Raw genomic sequence first — 19,300 nt, 5'->3', positions numbered from 1 at the left:
TTTTAAAATAAAAAAAAACTTGTAAATCTGTTTAATACAGATAATTTCAAAAATGAAAGAATTTTGAAATAGTAGAAATACTATTTCTTAGAAACACTTCAGAAATGCTACTACTAAGAATGCTGGCGATAGTAGGTTTCTTTAGGATTTTGTAAACAGTTCTGTGGCGTTGCTTGATAACAGTGGCAGAGTGATCAATATCAGGGTGCAGCCGTGCCTCCTGACTACCCCTGCTTCAGACAGCTACGGTTGTCCCTGAGGGGAAACCTATTTGTCATGGTCGTGCTTTCTCTGTCTCATGTTTGGTTTTGTTTGTTTGTAGTGGAAAGAGGCAAAACCTGATGAATTAATGGATTCTAAATTGAGATGTGTATTTGAAATGCCCAATGAAAATGATAAATTGGTAAGTAGGAAAATGTAAGAAGATTGGAGGCTGTTAAGTTCTCGTTTACTTTGAGATGAATTTTGCTTCTCTTTTTGGCCTTTTTGGGTTGTGTAATGATGCTCTTCTACTTTATAAGATTCAGTGCTTTATTTAAGTTTTTAAAAAACTTGAGACGCTTTTTTCATTTTAGAACATTTTGTCCATTCAAGAAGAAAAATGCTTTTAGATACAATCTGCATGATGGAGAAGAATCAGTTAATTCTCCCCAATTTTTGCCACTTTTTAAACCACTTCAAGTTCGTTAGAGTGAGACATATATATGCGTAAATATAATTAAATAATAGACATAAACTCCTTTTTGACAACTGTATACCAGCAATCTGGGGATAAAAGATGTAATTTACATGAACAAGCAGTTTATTCCCAAGTTTGGCTATTGCCAGGTATTTTACTTACTATTGATTTTGGTCAAAATCCATATGATTTTATTTCTTAGTAAGTAATTTCTGTGTTGCTTTTGGGTTGATGTGAGGCAGATACAGTTTGGAGGACTGAGAGATATATGTGTGTAGTTTGGAAAGTCGTCTGTGATTGTATAGGATGAGTTGTGGTCAGTTTCCCTATTCCCCTTCTTAAATTCAGATTTTAGTCTTTTTCAGTGATTTGTAGGAGGGACTAGACAAAGTTGAGTTGAGTGAGTTTTTTCTTTTGGTGACTTAATATATAAAATAATGTGGGTAAATAGAAATGTTGAGTACAGTTAGGTTACAGTGTGACCTGACTGTTGCCTTGATCTGGAAGCCATTTGCCCCATTGAAAAGTAAATTCCCAGATTAGATTTATACATGGGCTCAATTATTGTGTTCCTCTTTTAGGATAAGCTGAAATGAAAGAGTCCCTGAATGGTAACTAGGTGTCAGTCAAATTATTTGTGTTTTTTAATGCCCTTTTAAAGGCATGTTGAGGTATTTGCCAAAAATAAAAAATGTAAATGCATATATTCTTACTGGAAAGTGGGGGTTCAGTGGCATGTTTATGCTTCCCATTTGTAGTCTACTCTGTCTTTTGCCAATGCTGCTAGAAAGCTCATAGCTTGCATAGCTCTTAGTATTGGAACTGAGAAAACATAAATAGCACATTGTCTGGGTTGACTAATATTTTATTTTTTTCCCAGTTTTATTGATATAGTTGACATATAGTATTGTACAAGTTCAACGTGTACAACATAATGACTTAACATACATATATTGTGAAATGGTTACCATAATAAGTTTAGTTAACATCCATTATGCCATTTAGATACAAAAAAGGAAAAAAAAATGTTTTTTTCCTTGTGATGAGATCTCTTAGGATTTACTGTCTTAACTTTCAAATATACCATACACCTGTGTTAGGTATAGTCATCATGTTGTGCATTACATCCCCAGGACTTAATTTGTCTCTTAATTGGAAGTATCATACTTTTTGACCACCTTCAACAAGATCCCCCATCTCCCTACCCCCTGCCTCTGGTAACCACAAATGTGATCTCTTTGTCCATAGGTTTGTTTTGTTTTTGTTTTTTAGATACCACATATAAGTGAGATCAGACAATATTTGTCTTTCTCTGACTGACTTCACTTAGTACAGTGCCCTCAGGGTCCATCCGTACTGTCACAGATGGCAGGATTTCCTTTTTTGTGACTGAATGATATTCCATTTTATTCCTCTCCCTCCCTCTCCCCCCATATATATCACAACTGCTCTATTCCACTCATCAGTCAGTAGCCATTTAGGTTGTTTTCATGTTTTGACTGTTGTAAATAATATTGCAGTGAACATGGGGATGCCAGTATCTCTTTGATGTACTGTTTTTGTTTCCTTTGGATCTGTTCCCCAAAGTAAAACTGAATGGAATAAGGATTGACTTACTTGAAAAGCACACTTGCATATTTCCTCACTTGGAGTTTTACGTCAGCTTTTATAATTCCTTAATAAACGTAGTACGAACTGGCTTTTTACCTGGACTTCTGTTATACTCTGTGTAGCAGACAGTTTGAGAGGCTAACTGTGAAAAAGGCTGGAACGCAAGTACTTGATATTGTTGATGAAGAGGAAAAAGCCAGACCAGAAGTTGATGGAAGTGATATGGCTATGATAGTAGTGCCTAGCTGTTTCAAGTACCCCATAGAGGAGACTAGTAATCCAAGAAAGTGGTTTTGGATCTGCTAAAGGGCTTGAGTAAGTACTGAGTGGAATTTCTGGAGTCCCATACCGTGGAGCATGAACAGAAATAGTTTGGCCCTGGAACCTTTTCAGAGCAGGTATTATTAGTAACCTAAGGTCTGTTCAGTAATTTCAAAGTACTTCCAGACACGATCTGCCTCTGAGCCTGGATGAACTAGCTGCAGAATGTATTTCTGCTAATAGAACTACTTGGGCTTGTGGTGTAGTTATTACCTATTTAAATGGTAAGGAATAAGTGTTAAAGATAATGATTTTTTAAAAACATTTTATTTGAAAAAACTTCAACCAGTTACAAAGGTACAGTGAGCCTGTTAACCCCTGACCAGCTTTAAGTTACCAGTTTATTGTTAACCTTCTTTTATCTAACCCTCACCACTTTTCATTTCGCGTATTAAGACAAACCCATACGTAATATAATTTTGTCTGTAACTATTTTGGTATATATCATTCAAAGGTAACTTTAAAAAAAGGAAAAATAATTTAATGACTGTACTATTCATCAAGCCTTTAAAATTAGCTTAAGGTATCATTTAATATCAAACTATTCAGGCAGCATTCAAATTTGTCTCAGATGCCATTTGTTTTGCAGTTTGTTTCAGTTGAGATTCAAATAAAGCCTACATACTGCTATTGGATGATATGGGTCCTGAATCTCTTTAATCTGTAGGTTCCCTCTCTGTTTTTCTCTTGCAAATTGTTTGTTGAAGAAGCTGGCTTTTTCTTACAGACTTTAACCCATAGACTAGATTTTGCTGATTGCATCTTTTTGTGGTGTTGTTTAACTTTTCTTGTTTCGTATATCCTAAAATCAGATCTAGAGGTTTGATCAGATTTTGATTTGTTGTTGCTGGCTGGGGAGAGGCAAGACTGCTTTGTGGGTGGTGATACATTCTCTCAAGGAGGCATATAATGTTGGGTTGTTTTTTGTTAAGTTCGCTAACCACTGGTGTGCAATGTGTGGGTGAGTGGTTCTCAGCCAGGGATAATTGCCCTTGAGGGGACATTTGTCAGTCTGGAGACATTTTTGGTTTTCTCAACTAGGCATCTAGTTGGTAGAGGCCAGGGATGCTGCTTAGCTCCTGTGGTGCCTAAGACTGCACTCACAAGGAATTATCTGGCCCCAAACAACAATAAAATCAAAATTGAGAAACTATAGTTTAGTATATTAATTTATTTAAGATTGCATAATGATATTTTGTCATTCTTCATTTTATTAGTTACATTTGTAGACAGAAATTTGGCTCATCTAGTATTTGGTTATTTATTCAGTGGTATAGAGTTTGCAAAGGCAAGGGAAATTTCCTGTCTTTCTCTTGAGTTCTGGGTTTTCAAAAAATGAGTTGGTCACAGGCGTCCCTCTGATGTGACTACAATCAGTCAGCCTCCCTTCCTCCTTCTTTCCCTCCCTTTTTCCCTCCCTCTTTCCCACATTATTATAAACTCATGGACTTGAACATGTTTGTGTTTCAACTCCTTGCAGTTACTATCAGTATTGATCTCATATACAGGAGCCTCCTCTTGTTTGTTCCTGAGTCCTTTTACTATAGTTGTCTTTGGGAATTTTTTTTCTTTTAATTGGAAGTTTTTATTTAAATTTACTAAGTTAACATATATGGTAAAACTGGTTTTAGGTGTAGAATTTAGTGATTCATTACTTACATATAGAACCCAGTGCTCATCACAAAAGTGCCTCCTTAATACCCATCACCCAGAGAATTTTCTTGATGTCTAGTATGGCAAGATATTTCCAGGCCCAGACCTGGAATCATTCCCTTCTTTCACAAGCTCTGAAATTTTTCAGTGGGAGATGGTATATGAAGACCACAGTCTGGGCACTGGGGTAAAACAATGATTTTTAGTTTTGTCAGACTTTGTGTAAGACCATTCTTTTGGCCAAGATTAGAATGGGAACCTGATTGTCATTTGAAGACACTTCTTTAGATGGTAAAAGTTTAATGTTAAAATCATGTTAGCAGCACATAGGATGATGTGTGTCTCCTTTTATTTCTTATGGTAGTGATTGGATCTTATGATTGGGATATGTTTTTGGAGATGTAGGATAACTTAAAATGTGTAAAATCCAACCCTGACCCTGGGTACCCAGCAGGTATCCAGTGAATCACGTAAGTTGCAGTTGTTATGTATGGACTCTGTTGGCTTGCTAGCCTTGCTGTCATGATTCCTTGATGGGTATTTTTTTTTTTTTTTTTTTTTTCTTCACATTTATTTACTTTTTTGAGAGAGAGAGAGAGAGAGAGACTGAGCACAAGTAGAGTAAGGGACAGAGAGAGAGGGAGACACAGAATCTGAAGCAGGCTCCAGGCTCTGAGCTGTCAGTGCAGAGCCCGACACGGAGCTTGAACTCACAGACTGAGATCATGACCTGAGCCAAAGTCGATGCTTAACCGACTGAGCCACCCAGGAGCCCCTGATGGGGATTTTTAAGTGTTCGGAATTCACCTTTCCAGTTTTGCACATAAAATGAGACTTTTAATATTTCAATATATCAGTATTTCAAATTTATACACTTCAAATGTATAAAAAAATTGCATCTATACTATCTAGAGGTGGCCTTAATTGAGTAATGTGCTTGTTTTAAAAAGATGGACTGAAACACAGTTTTATAAAGCAGTATTTCCCAAAGTGTATTGGGTCGAAAGGGTTATGTGGTCCAGTGAATTTGGAAAAATACTACAAGTACTATGTCTCCCAATAAACACATTGCACATATGCATATTAATGGTCCTGAATAAAGGAAATATGTTAATCCAAAATTTGTTTTTTAATGTAACGTAATTCTCATAAATATCGATGTTCTGCAAAATACGCTTTGGAGAAGCACTGATTATTACTGCTTAAATGCATTCTTGTAGTGCTACTAGTCTGCAGATGCTACAAGAAATCTTCATTATTGAGAAGGACAACCTGAGAAGCACACCCCCAAGTTCTTTCAGAGTTGTTAGGTGACTTTCTGTCAACTCACCTGTTTAATACTGCTTCTCATCTTTTGTAGAAAATAAGAAGCCTCAAAGTAACCAAATCTGGTGTATAGTTTTTGTTTATTTATAACTTTATGTATAAAGTTTTTGTTTATTATAACAACTATAATATGTAATATTTAACAATTGAGAAAATCTTATATATGTAAATATATATTTATAAATATATATAAATAATATATAAATACATATAAAACACCCTGTTTTATAGTACTTTATTCATGTTGATAACTGTGTCTTGTCATTTCCAGGTCAGTATTGTATACAGATGAAGTTTATAAACCTGTTTAAATACCTTAGTATGTTTGACATACTAGCTTCTTTCTAGCATTATAGATAAAGTTACAAAATTACTTAACATCCTTTTTCTGTATATTTACCTTCAGTTTAGCATGAAGCTTGCTGTTAGGAAATTAGGGCATTCTTCTTCTTATTTTAAATGTTTATTTATTTTGAGAGAGAGAGAATATATGCCTGTGCGTGCGAGCAAAGGAGAGGCAGAAAGAGAGAATCCCAAGCAGTGGGGCTCAGTCCTCCAGACCATGAGATCATGACCTGAGCTAAATCAAGAGTCAGATGCTTAACTGTCTGAGCCCTGGAAATTAGGGCATTATTCAGTGGTGTTATACTTAGACAAAGTTTGTTAGTTTACTACAAATAAATTGATAAAATGCTATATGAAGCTGAATCCTCACTTTGACAAATTGATTAAAGATGACAGTCCCTTATTCAAGGAAAATACATTTAAAAAATGTTATGAGGGGCGGCTGGGTGTCTCAGTCAGTTGAGCGTCTGGCTTCAGCTCATGTCTTGATCTCACAGTTCATGTGTTCGAGTCCCACGTCGGGCTCTGTGCTGGCAGCTCGGAGCCTGGAGCCTGCTTCAGATTCTGTGTCTCCCTCTCTCTCTGCCCCTCCCCTGCTTGCACTCTGTTTCTTTGTCTCTCAAAAATAAATAAACATTAAAAGGTAATGTATATTTTTAAAAGTAGAGTACAAATACATTTTTTAGTTTATAGTTAAGATCACTGTAAATTCATTTGGCCCTTTGTTCTTTTTTTAATTTATTAATACGTTATAAAAAGTATGTTAATTTAAGCAGAATTTCAGTTTAGTTTTTAACTAAGTTAACTAAGTTGTTGGTGACAACTTCAGGTTTAATATACTTTCTTTAAGGGTGACATATGTACTTTGTATTTAGCCTTATTTACTGGTCAGAGCAGTTGAGATGTATATCCACTTAGTGGTCCCTTACACGTTTAAAGCGTTGATCATTGGCATTTTTGATCTTTAGTAGTCAACTCAGAAGAATTTGGTTAGTATCCACAAAGCAGATAACACAGTAGCTGTCAGAGTTGCTGATGCTGTCTTCTCCAAGTTGCTATCCTGTAGATAGCAGGTTTCAAACTCTGATGTTGAGTCAGTGTATCTTACATTAACCACCCCATCCCACTTTCTCATTGTGCTCCCAGCACCTTACCCATTTTGCTCCCAAAAGGAGTAGATGGGCATTTAATTACATTATGTAAGTGAACCTTACCTGTTTGAGGATCTGGATCTTTTAGGTTTGCTGTTGGTTTTAAGGCATTTACATGTTCTAAGAATAGTGGAAAAGGAAGTGTTACTATTTTGTTGATTTCTTTAGGTTTGTAGGACCTTGATACTGAATATATATAAAAAAAAAGACTGAAGTTCTGTGGTAAGAAAGGTACCAGCTTTAGAAGTGTATAGTGCTTGGGTTCTTGTTTTATAATTTTTGTAATTTAAAGAAATCATTTCTTGACAAAACAGTTCTAATTTATTTGAGCCATCATTAGAGTGGGCTTCTTTTTGGGACATAGTTCTTTGATCTGCATCATAGATGGAGTGACCTAGGATTTCAGGAACCTTTTTGTCGTAAATGAAGGTGCTACTAATAATTATTCCAGGACAGCAAGCATTAACTAATACTGTCCTTAAGTGTGCTAAAATTTGTGGTCATCCTAGTTTTAGGGAATGCAGGTCTTTGGATATATTTCAGTAAATTAATGGCAGAAAGTCTTTGAGTTGAGTTGTGTTCAGCACAGGAGCCATTCAGCATGTTCCCTGAGTTGTTGACAGCTGGAGGAGGCAGAGGATACTAAAGTGTTGACTACTTTATATTTTACAAAGTTGGGTTCTTGGAATTATTAGCTCTTTTTAGTTATTATCAACTGTGTATTATGAAATCTAGTGTTTAGTGGAAGTGTTTTTTTTCATGATTGAATGTGGTTTTAATTAGCTTGTTATTTGTGATGTTTTATCACCTAATTCTTTGTGTTCAATTAAAAATTTTTTTGGTTTATTTTGAGGCCTCCAATTATTCTTGATGTTTGTCAGATTTCCTAAATGTATTGCATTTCATTTATGCCCTCCATTTAATATATGTTAATGACATATTTTCTAGGAAAAAATATCAGTTTATCTTAATGAAGACTAATGGATTGTCAAGAACAAGGATTTTCTGTGGTCTTCTGTATAAAGATATTTTATGATTAAATATACATTGTTTTGTATTGAGACAAAGAACAGATTGGGGACTGCATTATTAAGTGAGATGGAGTTCTCATAGTCATATACAGTGATCTCTAGATGTCAATAAGTATTATTTATGAGTGTGTTTCAACTTTTGGTATCATATTATTTTCATCTATATTAAAGGAATTTGAGAAAATAGGAATAAAACTATGGAGATACTGGTAAACTGGAATGTTATGTGCATCCTTAAGTTTGTTTATTGGTCCTGGGAAGGGTGTGTGTGTGGGTGTGGGTGTGGGTGTTGAGTACAGGACAGGTTTATAAAATAAATTTTTTGAACCTCAAGGGGAAAAATTCATTTAATTTAAAATTGTTCAGGCTGAGTGTCACCAAAGGTAAGAAAACATCAAGTGCTTGTTTTTCAAATATTGACAAGGATTGATTAGCAATGAAAATTAAGAGTGCAAAATTAGAAGGTATTCATTTTAGGACAACATGAGGCGAGCATAAATTGAATAAGGATTATACATTTAATTAGTATAATGCAAATTGATCTTAGGTAATTTTGTTTGGGAAATAATATAAAAAGCTAGTTCAGAAATTTTTGTACTTTTTGCTTTAACATAGTTATTATTAGCGTTTTATCTTAATGCATAATATATTTTTATAGAATAAAATGTGAATGTTTTAGAGCCTAATGATTTCTCTGTTAGTCATTCCCAGTACCATGCAGGAGAAGTCAGTTTGTGAATCTGAGAATATGTTTCCCATGCTACCTCAGGGTATAACTCCACCAGGGACTGCTCCGGCTGTCGCTTCAATGAGCAGCATCAACAACACAGTTCCAACACCTGCCAGTTATAATACGAAGAATGACCCCAGGGGACTCAGTGTGTTCAAACAGGAGAAGCAGAAGGTTTGTTTTAGGGAGCTAACAGCTATAGGAGTCTGCTAGTGTTACTGGTTACGTTAATGTAGTTACCTAGCACGTATATGGTATTGAGTGTATTATGTGAAGCAGATAGAATTGACATTTTAGCCATGTTTAAAAATACAATAGAACCACAAATTGCTTGAAAATCATGCACCGAAACTATTCTCTGTTCTAAAAAAGCAAATTGAATACTTAATAAAATCTCAGTAGTGAGCAGGACAAATGGAAGTTGAACATTATTATGAAGTTGGTATAATTTTTTCTTTCATTGAGATTTGGGGAGCATTCTCTAAAAAAGGAGTTAGGAGTTTGTTTGAATAGATGAGCAGTAAAGGCAGGAGCTGGCAAATGTTGCTATCCAGGCAAGTATTTTGTCATATATATTTTTTAAAAAGATAAATAAAATTACTATTTTATATTTTGTTATCAAACACAAATAATGGTAACCCCTCTTTAACTGTTATAGTTAGTTATTTACAGTACCCATGGTAGGAGAATTTGTGGTTAAACCCTAAATATCTTAGGTCATAGTTGAACGTGTGTGTTTGTATGTGTGTGTGTGCAGTTAACATTCACTCAAGTAAGATGACAGCACATCAATAAGATAAATGGTGACTTTGGGTGGTGTAATGATTGCTATATGATTCTCTTTACCGTTGTTTGCTTGCTAGAAACTTCAGGAACCCCATAGTTTGAACAGCTAACTAACAGTTAGCTGTTAGTGTTAGTCTTTTAATTCCCTTTGCGTACATTTATACCCCTTAACTGCTAATACTCGCAAGAACGTAGCCGTGTAGTTAAATTCTTTAGCTCCTTTGTCCTCAGGGCTTCACTTGCAAACACCTGTTTTGCCTTCTATTTTACTTTTCCCCTTCTGTTTCCAATCCCTTGCTCTCTTTTTCTGATTACCTCTAACAGGAATAATTTAAAATATTAGAATTGAAATTCTGAAGGTTGTTAAAAAGGAATACGGAAGTGAATTCTATAATACATGGATGGAAAGGGATTACTGCAGAGAGGCTCAATAATCTAAAATAGTGGAAAATGTACAAGATGTGGCATAGTTTCTTGTCTTACTGGATACCATGGCCTTGACCTTCCCATTTATTCTAGTTTGCAGTGTTAAATATAATGTTCATATACTGTTACTATTCATCAAGTTTCCTAAGAGTCACAGCATGTTGAATCCTTCTAGTGTGCTTGTTTCATGGTTCTCAGAGCAACCAGTCTCTTCTTTCTGGACCAGTTTCTGAAGCAACTCTCAAGGAATGAGCTGTTTTCCTGGAGCCAAACCTCACTAATGGAGCTCCTGAACGGAAGTATATACTTAAAGTCCCAGCAGCCTTAGTGTTCCCATCAGGCTCTTCAGATGGTTGCTACATGAATGACTCAGCCCCCTGCCCAACTCCCTGTCTTTTTTTTTTTTTTTTTAAACTCCCAATTAAGTTAGGTTATATATGCTTATACTTTAAATATACACAAATAAATTAGATTTCATTGCATCTGCTACGTATGTTGACTGGTTTGTAGGGGGCCTAAATAATAGTATCTGGTGGAAGTGTACTCCAAGTAACTTGTTTTATGTCTTACTTGATTCACTGTTGAAAATGTGTTTAAGCTTCACTGTATCCTTTGTGTTCTATATGTTTATGCTCCACAAATTGGTTATGACATTTTCCTTTTGTTATAAAAGCAATATAACATTAAGAAAAATTTCAGTGAAAAGAAAAATCAAATTCTACCAATGAGAGATATTTGTTGACATGTTATTTAAAGTGCTGGAGAGAGGGAAGCTACCCATCAAATGTGTAACAAGAGTGAGATGTTTATTTATTATTTTTTGAGAGAGTGTGCACACCTGTACACACAAGCCCGGGAGGGGCAGAGGGAAAGAGAGAATATCAAGCCAGCCCCACACTGAGCATGGAGCTCCATGGGCTCCATTTCACGACCTTGAGATAGTGACCTGAGCTGAATTCAAGAGTTGGAGGCTTAACTGACTGAACCACCCAGGCATCTTAAGTAATTTTAGTTAGGCACAGAATAATTAATTTCACCATGTCATTTAAAATGATAAAACATATACATATAAATGGATAACGATAAAAATGTTACAGTGCATGCTGGTTTTATAAAATGTGCATATGAGAAAATATTGGAAGATACTATTTGAATTTTTTTTTTTTAACATTTATTTATTTTTGAGAGACAGAGACAGAGCACAAGCAGGGGAGGGGCAGAGAGAGAGAGAGAGAGAGAGAGGGAGACACAATCCGAAGCAGGCTGCAGGCTCTGAGCAAGCTGTCAGCACAGAACCTGATGTGGGGCTCAAACCCACGAACTGTGAGGTCATGACCTGAGCCGAAGTCGGATCCTCAACTGACTGAGCCACCCAGACGCCCCTGGAAGATACTATTTAAATAATAGTTGGGCTGAGTTGATGAGATTGGTAGTTTGCTCTCCTTCCCTCTCATAATTCTAAATTTTCTGGAATTTAAAGAATTTATTTAAAAATAAAAAAGCCAGTTGTGAAGATTTTGAGGATTCTACATTTTAATTTTTTTCTCTTATTGGCCTCATGTATCTCCTCTTAATTTTTAGTCAACATTCTGGTATGAGTCAATTTTTTTCCAAATTCTTAGAACCTGAGGATTCTTTAGTTGCCGTAGTATTGACTGTTGGTTTCATCTTTATAGAGGAAGGCAGTGAACTGCCCTTATTTTCAGAATTTGGACTTGTTCTAGGTTGGAATTGGAGCATACTTGAAAAGTCATTTTGAAATGAATTCTAATTACTATTAAGGGAAAGAGAAGATTGGTGGAGAGAAGATAGATCTGATACAGATTTTTAATAATAGAGAGGGACAAGGGAGGATAGGGTGAAGAACAAGAAAGCTAGCAAGAGAAAAACTCAGAGGAGGAAATTGGAAGTAGGCTTCTTAGAAACCCATCACAGCCTGAGAAGCTTCTGAAGGAAAATATAAAACTCTTGAGTGTTGACAGGTCAGATATGTGGTGTTGCACATTGGAACCTCATTATAACATTATTAATTTTTAATGGATTTAGGGATAGTGATCAAATCACATTCCTTTCATAAGAAATACTAGTTTTACTCCTTGAACAAACAACTATTTACATTTAATATAAATTTGGAACCTGGGATGGTGTGATAGGTGTGTAACCTATAATTAAATCTTACTGAGGACTGTGGAATGCCATAAAGTTGAAGTGTTTTTTTAGAGCTTCTATCTGAATAAAACAATTTTTAAAATCTAACATGTTAAATTTCTAGCAAGTAAAATTTTAGTTAAAGAGATGATTCATTGCACTAATAACTGTTAAGATGTGTGTGTGATAGTATAAATGACATAAGGGCAAAGGATATTGAGGCACGTTAGACCACAGGCTCAGGAACGCTTACTCAATTAGGCACTGCCCTAGATGTTTACCTATATTGGGTAAGCTGGTAAGAATGACAATTTTGGGGCTCACAGTTTTAAAACTGTCTAAGCGCTATGGTGATTCCATATTAAGTTTCATGAATTAAAGCAAACAGTGTTCAAAATGATTTGAAAGAATCATTTACGTTTAACTCCCCTTCTCTTTTTTTCCCCATGATATGTTTGTGTTCATTATCTCCCCTCTGGTGTTTATATCCTTCAGTTATTTTTCCCATTAATAGAAGTTAGGTTTTCTTTTAAATGTTTTTCTTAGGTAGTCTCCTAATTTCATTGGAATTATTACGATAATGTCCCCCCCCCCTCCAATCTCATTTGAATTGCAGAATCAGAGCACTAAAAATGACCTTCATATTTGGATTTTGGTTGGCGTCAGTCAGCATACTTTTCATTGAATAACCACTCTTGGCCAAAGTGCTGGGTTTAGGGGTAAATGCAAAGAGAAATGACTCTTGCTCTCCTAGCCTTTGAAGTGTTGTAGGAAAGAACATCAAAAATACATTATTATGATATATGATAAGTGCTATGGTAGAGGTAAGTGCAGAGGGTTTGGGGACTAGAGGAGGGAGTGGGCTGCTTATTTTGACTTCTCTAACTGCCGACCTTTATTGATTTAGTCCTTCTAAAAATTGTTCACAGATGACTGTAATGTTTGGAATTAAAAAAAAATTTGTATTAATGGAATCACAACCTCAAAAATTTGCATTTAAATAATTTTTTTGGAAAAGAAAAGTGTGGAGTTTCAACTTGTATTTATTTGTTTAAAATCTCTAAGGAGATTTGGTTAGTTAAAAAAGTCCCACTGTCTTTGTAATACAGAATGATCTGGAACCCAGCAAAACTGTTCCACTGAACGCCTCTAAACAAGATGGACCCATGCCAAAACCGCATAGTGTTTCACTCAATGATACTGAAACAAGGAAACTCATGGAAGAATGTAAAAGACTTCAGGGAGAAATGATGAAACTATCAGAAGAAAATCGACACCTGAGAGTAAGTTGCTTTTTGAAAATAAGTTGGGTTAAATGAAGGCATAGGATATGTGAATATTATTAGGCCATTTTATCTGTCCGTTTTTAAATTTATCCTTGGTCAGTTCTTTTTTCTAATTTGATTATGTCTTTGCTTCCTACTCTGGCCTCTTTTACAGTTTTACCATGGCTTCTCTTTGCCTGCAGGTTCCTTCCCTACTAGATGTCCTAGTTATTTGTGATCTGGCCTGTGGCATTAAGCTTCCTCTCTTGTTAGTAACTTCCTTCACATATGCCCTAGTCATGTGAAGCGCCTGAAATGGTGCTGCCCCACAAAGTAGGGACATAGGAGGCTGTTCAGCACTTGAAATGGGGTTTGAATTGACACACGTTGGGAGTGTAAAATACTCCTTGATTTATTCGACTTAGTACAGAAAAGTAAAATAGATCTTTTTTATATTGTTATTTATTGAAATAGTATTTTGGTTATATGGGATTGAGTAAAATGGAATATATTGGATTGAATTTTGGTTCTGTTGGATTGCATTTTATTATTAAAATTCATTTAACCATTTTCTTTTTACCTTTTCAACGTGGTGTTAGAAAATGTAAAAGTATGTAAGTGGCTCACATTTGAAGCTCATGTTATGTTTGTATTGGACAGCGTTGGACTAGAGTATCCTGAAGAAGCCTCTCTGATTATGATCTCTTTTTCGCTTTCTCAAATTTTTCCTTCTGACTGGAATGCCCTGAAATCCTGTTCTGCCCTGACCAGCATTTTCATACACGTGCTCTTGTCTTTTGGTACTCGGTTCTTGTCATCTTTTCAGTATAACCTTTTCTAGGACTTTCTTCCCCTTAGAAGACAAGAAACACGGTTTTGGAATGCTGTCTCCTTTGTTTCCGTGAAGACTCTGTCAAGTTACTGTTCCTGTTTGTCGGAGGTCTTTCTCCCTCTAGTGGGTGGTAGTGCTTTTGGGGGCAAGGACTGTACTCATTCATCTTTGCATTCATAGAACATGCATACAGTAGTCATTCATATATATGAATAAATGGATGAACTGGTGGATGAGGACTAATTTGAATATGTGTGGAGTGTATTAATAATATACCTTTGAAAAATAATTACTTATTTCAAGACCTGAATACTTTTAAATTACCTTTTTAGGCTTTGAAGCTTTTTGTATCAAAAGTAGATGATACAAAAATGTATAGAAGTAATAAATAAGCTAAACGAAGGGACTTAATCTACATTTGATTATTCCATCTGTTGGATGTATATAGAACTATATGTACTCTGGATCAGAGGCACTGTATCTTGAATTGATCTTTGCTGAAATAATTGTCTATCTTCCTGTTTCACAGTACCCCTCAGGGGCCCCCAGCACCTCTCTGGATAGTGGAAAGATTATCTTCATTTCACACCTATATCTACACACCATAGATTTTTAAGGATCCTGTTTTCGTTACCTTTATTTTATCTGCCATGACTTCCGTGGCACAGTTCTCTTCTTTGATGAAAGATGTGCTCCTTAGCATACTCAGTACATTTGTTCCTCTCTTTGCGGGAGGGGAGAAGTGGAAATAGTAAGAATAGCATAAGTAGGGCAGGGCTGGAAAATAGGAAGAGTGGACGGGGAGAGAGGTGAGTGAGATTTGGGTGCTGGTCTCTCTTTATAGGCTGATGTTCTGTAGGAGATGTTATTTGAAAAAGCATTCTGCTGTTTAAAAGGTGAAACCAAAGAACTTGAAGACCATTGGCTTATAGAATCAGTTACAGGCCCTTTAACATTTCATACATAAGGCCCATGATAATTTGTTGGCAGATTAACTTTCTTGAACATGTCTGATCACTTTTCCTTTTTATCTCTCTAGGCCTATGGTTCTTAACCAGGCTGTGCATCTGACTCTCTTAGCGCTTTTTAAAAATACGTATGTCTAGGCCCTCCCCAGACCTAGGAAATCAGAATCACTAGGAGGATTCTCTAAAGTTCGTGCCAGGTTTGAGAATCATTGTTCTCTTCACACAGGACTAATGAACATAAGACAAAAAAAAAAATCCCACAAACCCTCAGAGAATCTGCTAATTGCCCGTAAAACAGTATGAGCTGAGGTGGACTCTTTTACTTGGTATTAGTAAGCATACTAGAGAAATCAATGTGAGAAAAGAAAAATTAGCTTGCACTAAGGAAGTAAAAATCTGCCCTGTCATTCATCTGGCTGGGATGATGGACACAGATAAAGTCAGTTGCCTAGGTAACAGATACCAGTATTTTTCCCAAGGTCACACTGTGGCTGGCCGGTAAAGGGTCCTAACAACTTCCTACTTTGAGTGACTTCTGCTTTCTTACTGAGAAACCTTGTCCCCTAAAATCATACTGTCAGAAAACATTGCTGTGTGAAATCATATCAGTAAGAACCAAGCGACCCACTCTTGCCTAGAGGATCTGAGTCACTTTGACACAGGGAAGCAGCCTTTCTCTCCAGATCTAGGGGCACGGTGTCAAAAGAGGGGGTGGGTTCTGTATACAACATTCCGTAGCTGTTGTAGTTTGTTGTTTCCGAGGAAGCAGGATTTGGTGTCTCCTTTGTAGTCAAGACCCAGTGCTGACACAGGGGCCTCCTGCTTTGAGTTTATCAAAAACACTTGTTACTTAAGTTTTATCCTGAAATTCCCTCTTCCTCCAAATCTTGTAAAATCCTGCCTTTTCTTTTGGCCAGATAGTCCCTGTGCCTCTGCTGTGTGGATGCCCTGGTTGCAGTGTGTCCATAAACCTGTCACACCACAGCTTTGTTCCTGGTGGTCTTTGGTATCCAGTGTAAAAATACTGTGGGCCACCACGGAAATCAGTGCATGCACAGAACTCTTCCTTACTTGTATTAGTACATTTTAGCAGGGTGTTTTCCTTCTGTATAAATATAGCTGTACCTGATTTTTCAGTTTGTTAGGAGTACAATTTTCAGCTCTAGTTTTTAAAATCACCCTAGAAAGTCTTCTTAATGCTGGTTAGTGTGGTTAATCCCTGTTCCCATCCCAGCCACGTGCACACTGATCTGCTTTCTGCCCATAGATTTTTAGTTTGGCAGTTTTACCGTGTGCATACTTGTTTTTAAAACCTCTTTTTGTGCGTATGTTTTTTTCTAGGATGAAGGCTTAAGGCTCAGAAAGGTAGCACATTCGGATAAACCTGGATCCACCTCAGCTGCATCCTTCAGAGATAATGTCGCCAGTCCTCTTCCTTCCCTTCTTGTCGTAATTGCAGCCATTTTCATCGGGTTCTTTCTAGGGAAGTTCATCTTGTAGAGTGAAGCATGCAGAGTGCTATTTCTTTTTTTTTCTCTTGACCAGAAAAAGATTTGTTTACCTACCATTTCACTGGTAGTATGGCCCACGGTGACCATTTTTTTTTTTTTTTTTTTTTTTTTTTTTTTTGTGTATACAGCGTCATATAGGCTTTGCCTTTAATGATCTCTTACGGTTAGACAACACAATAAAACAAACTGTTCGGCTCCTGGACAAATTGTATATTACCAGATCATCACTAGCAGATGTCAGTTGCACATTCAGTCCTTTATGAAATTCATAAATAAAGAATTGTTCTTTCTTTGTGGTTTTAATAAGAGTTCAAGAATTGTTCAGAGTCTTGTAAATGTTATTTTAATAATCCCTTTAAATTTTATCTGTTGCTGTTACCTCTTGAAATATGATTTATTTAGATTGCTAATCCCACTCATTCAGGAAATGCCAAGAGGTATTCTGTGGGGAAATGGTGCCTCTTACAGTGTAAATTTTCTCCTTTACCTTTGCTAATATCATGGCAGAATTTTTCTTATCCCTTGTGAGGCAGTTGTTGACTGAGTTTTTCATCCTTACAATCCTGTCCCATGGTATTTAACATAAAAAAAAATAAAACTGTTAACAGATTCTTGCTCGATAGCTTGTTTGTGTGTCGTGTCATTAGGTGGGGATACCAGGGAGTCCACTGTGTGGTAATTTGAAGTTTATGATGCATAATTTTATCTTGTATTGAAACCCTTTCATATATTACAGTATTTGTAGTTAAAAGTCCTCATTCTGTTAAGGAAAGGAATTGATAACATTTCAAGCTACTTTTGGTATTTTGGAAGATTACAGTTTGTCTTCAAGATAATATAAAATAAGGAAACCCATGAGAATAAAAATACTGTAATTTTAGTCAGTTTATATGTATGTGCCTTGTGGCTCTGTTGCATTTGATTTATCCCATTCTTAACAGTTTCTTCTAGTGTCTTCTCAAGGAAGACTAATTCTTCGTGGTTCTCGTCAAGTGCTTTTTAACCAGCCTAATAATTACTTTTATTTTAGGACATTTCATAATAATAGTTAAAAGTAGCTGTTTTTCCTGTCCAATCTGACATCAAGAGGAAATTTTTGTTACGGAAATTTGGAATTACGAAGCAAGCCTTGGGAATTTTCTTTGTGGAAAATGACTTTATCCTTTGCAAATCTACCTGTCAATGTGAAACACATTTTCAGTGTAAATATGCATTTTAAGGTATGATACTTTCATGCACTTAGTCTTACGTATTCATTAATTTCACTTGTGCTAGCATAGAAAACTTTGGAACCAGAGACAGTATATTCGGGTTTTCTACTGAGTGCAGTCTGTCACAAGTGAGTCTTGATTCTTGAAAATATGTGTTAGTTTTGTAAAAGATGCACTTCTTTCTGAAAGGGCAATTGGACTTTGGGACTTGATGTGGTACAATGAAGTATGTTAGGCCCAGGTCTCTGTCTACATTTTATAAACGAGTGAAATGTTCCCTTGAAGTATTTTGGTTGGCCTTTTCATTTCAAGTATGTTTTGAATTTGTCAGGTCACATGTATTGTGTCATTGTGCTCTATGGTATCTTTTAGAAAACCTCTTGCTTGTGTGCAGAAGTTACTAAAAACACAAGTAATGCCTGTCCATCACTAGCATGCTACTACAGGTAATGCTTCCATTGTTGTTCCAACCCTTTCTAGTCACTGTAAAATTTCCCTCCCTTTCTGATAACTGGAAAAGCATGCTCACGAAACGTGTTGCATTTTGTCCCATACATGCAGAATCAGTACTTCCATGGCTTAAAGCTCTCTATGTAATCAGCATTATTGGTGATAAGTACTAAGCTTAATATTTCATAGGTATAATTTTTTTAAAAATTTAAGTTCTCAAAAATTTAGCAAAATCCCGTTTTATGGGAATCCTCCTTAGAACTCATTTATTTCAGCCCCTTTGTTTTATAGTCGTGGAATCTGAGGCCTTTCTGAGAATTAAGGGAACTTGTCCTGTGTCTCATGTAGGTAGAGGCAGGGCTGGAACTAGAAATCTGCTCTCCTGACTCTAGTGTCTTTTCTGGTAACTTTGCAGAAAGAAATTTGTCCTAATTTGACATGACTGAAATTACAAACATAAGATGCTATTTGATAAACGTATGTGAAATTTCCCATCATAAAATTGTATTCCAGGCTACTGTTGAATAGTCTCATGTATATGTTTGGTTTTAGTGTTTTGGTTAGAAATCCCGCCCCCCCTGGGGAATGAATACTGTGAAATAGAATGTATTTTTAGATAGGCATTTTACAGAATGCATTCTGCAAAGGTTGATTCTGGGGTAGATTGTAGTCTGGGCAGCATCTGCAAAATAAAGTATACATGGGCTTTTTAACTGCTTTACATGTCGGGAGATGCTCTCGTTGTATAGAAGACTTCATTTCTACTCTTTTTAATTGCTGTATCAAATGTGATCAGATTATTTTACTACCAACAGTTACTTTGAAAGACTCCAACTGTATTAATTGACTGATAATA

The 19,300-nt window shown here is 36.1% G+C and overlaps 1 protein-coding gene across 2 annotated transcripts in view; it reads left to right on the top strand.

The window, feature by feature from the left end:
* The window catches only part of VAPA (VAMP associated protein A), a 44,581-nt gene extending 27,188 nt beyond the window's left edge, over positions 1 to 17,393 (top strand). Inside the window, exons 4-7 of one of the 2 annotated variants that reach the window (XM_042911101.1) lie at positions 323 to 403; positions 8,887 to 9,021; positions 13,317 to 13,490; positions 16,614 to 17,393. In XM_042911101.1, coding sequence (XP_042767035.1) covers positions 323 to 403; positions 8,887 to 9,021; positions 13,317 to 13,490; positions 16,614 to 16,772 — 549 coding nt within the window. In that variant the 3' untranslated portion in view covers positions 16,773 to 17,393. The remainder of the gene's footprint in view (positions 1 to 322; positions 404 to 8,886; positions 9,022 to 13,316; positions 13,491 to 16,613) is intronic. The other variant, XM_042911102.1, reaches the window with a different exon arrangement.
* Positions 17,394 to 19,300: the final 1,907 nt, after the last annotated feature.

This window comes from Panthera leo, chromosome D3 (genome assembly GCF_018350215.1).
Source record: "Panthera leo isolate Ple1 chromosome D3, P.leo_Ple1_pat1.1, whole genome shotgun sequence".
Taxonomy (NCBI): Eukaryota; Metazoa; Chordata; class Mammalia; order Carnivora; family Felidae; genus Panthera; species Panthera leo.
The sequence above is the reverse complement of the archived record's forward strand: the minus strand, read 5'-3'. Positions and strand labels throughout refer to the sequence as shown.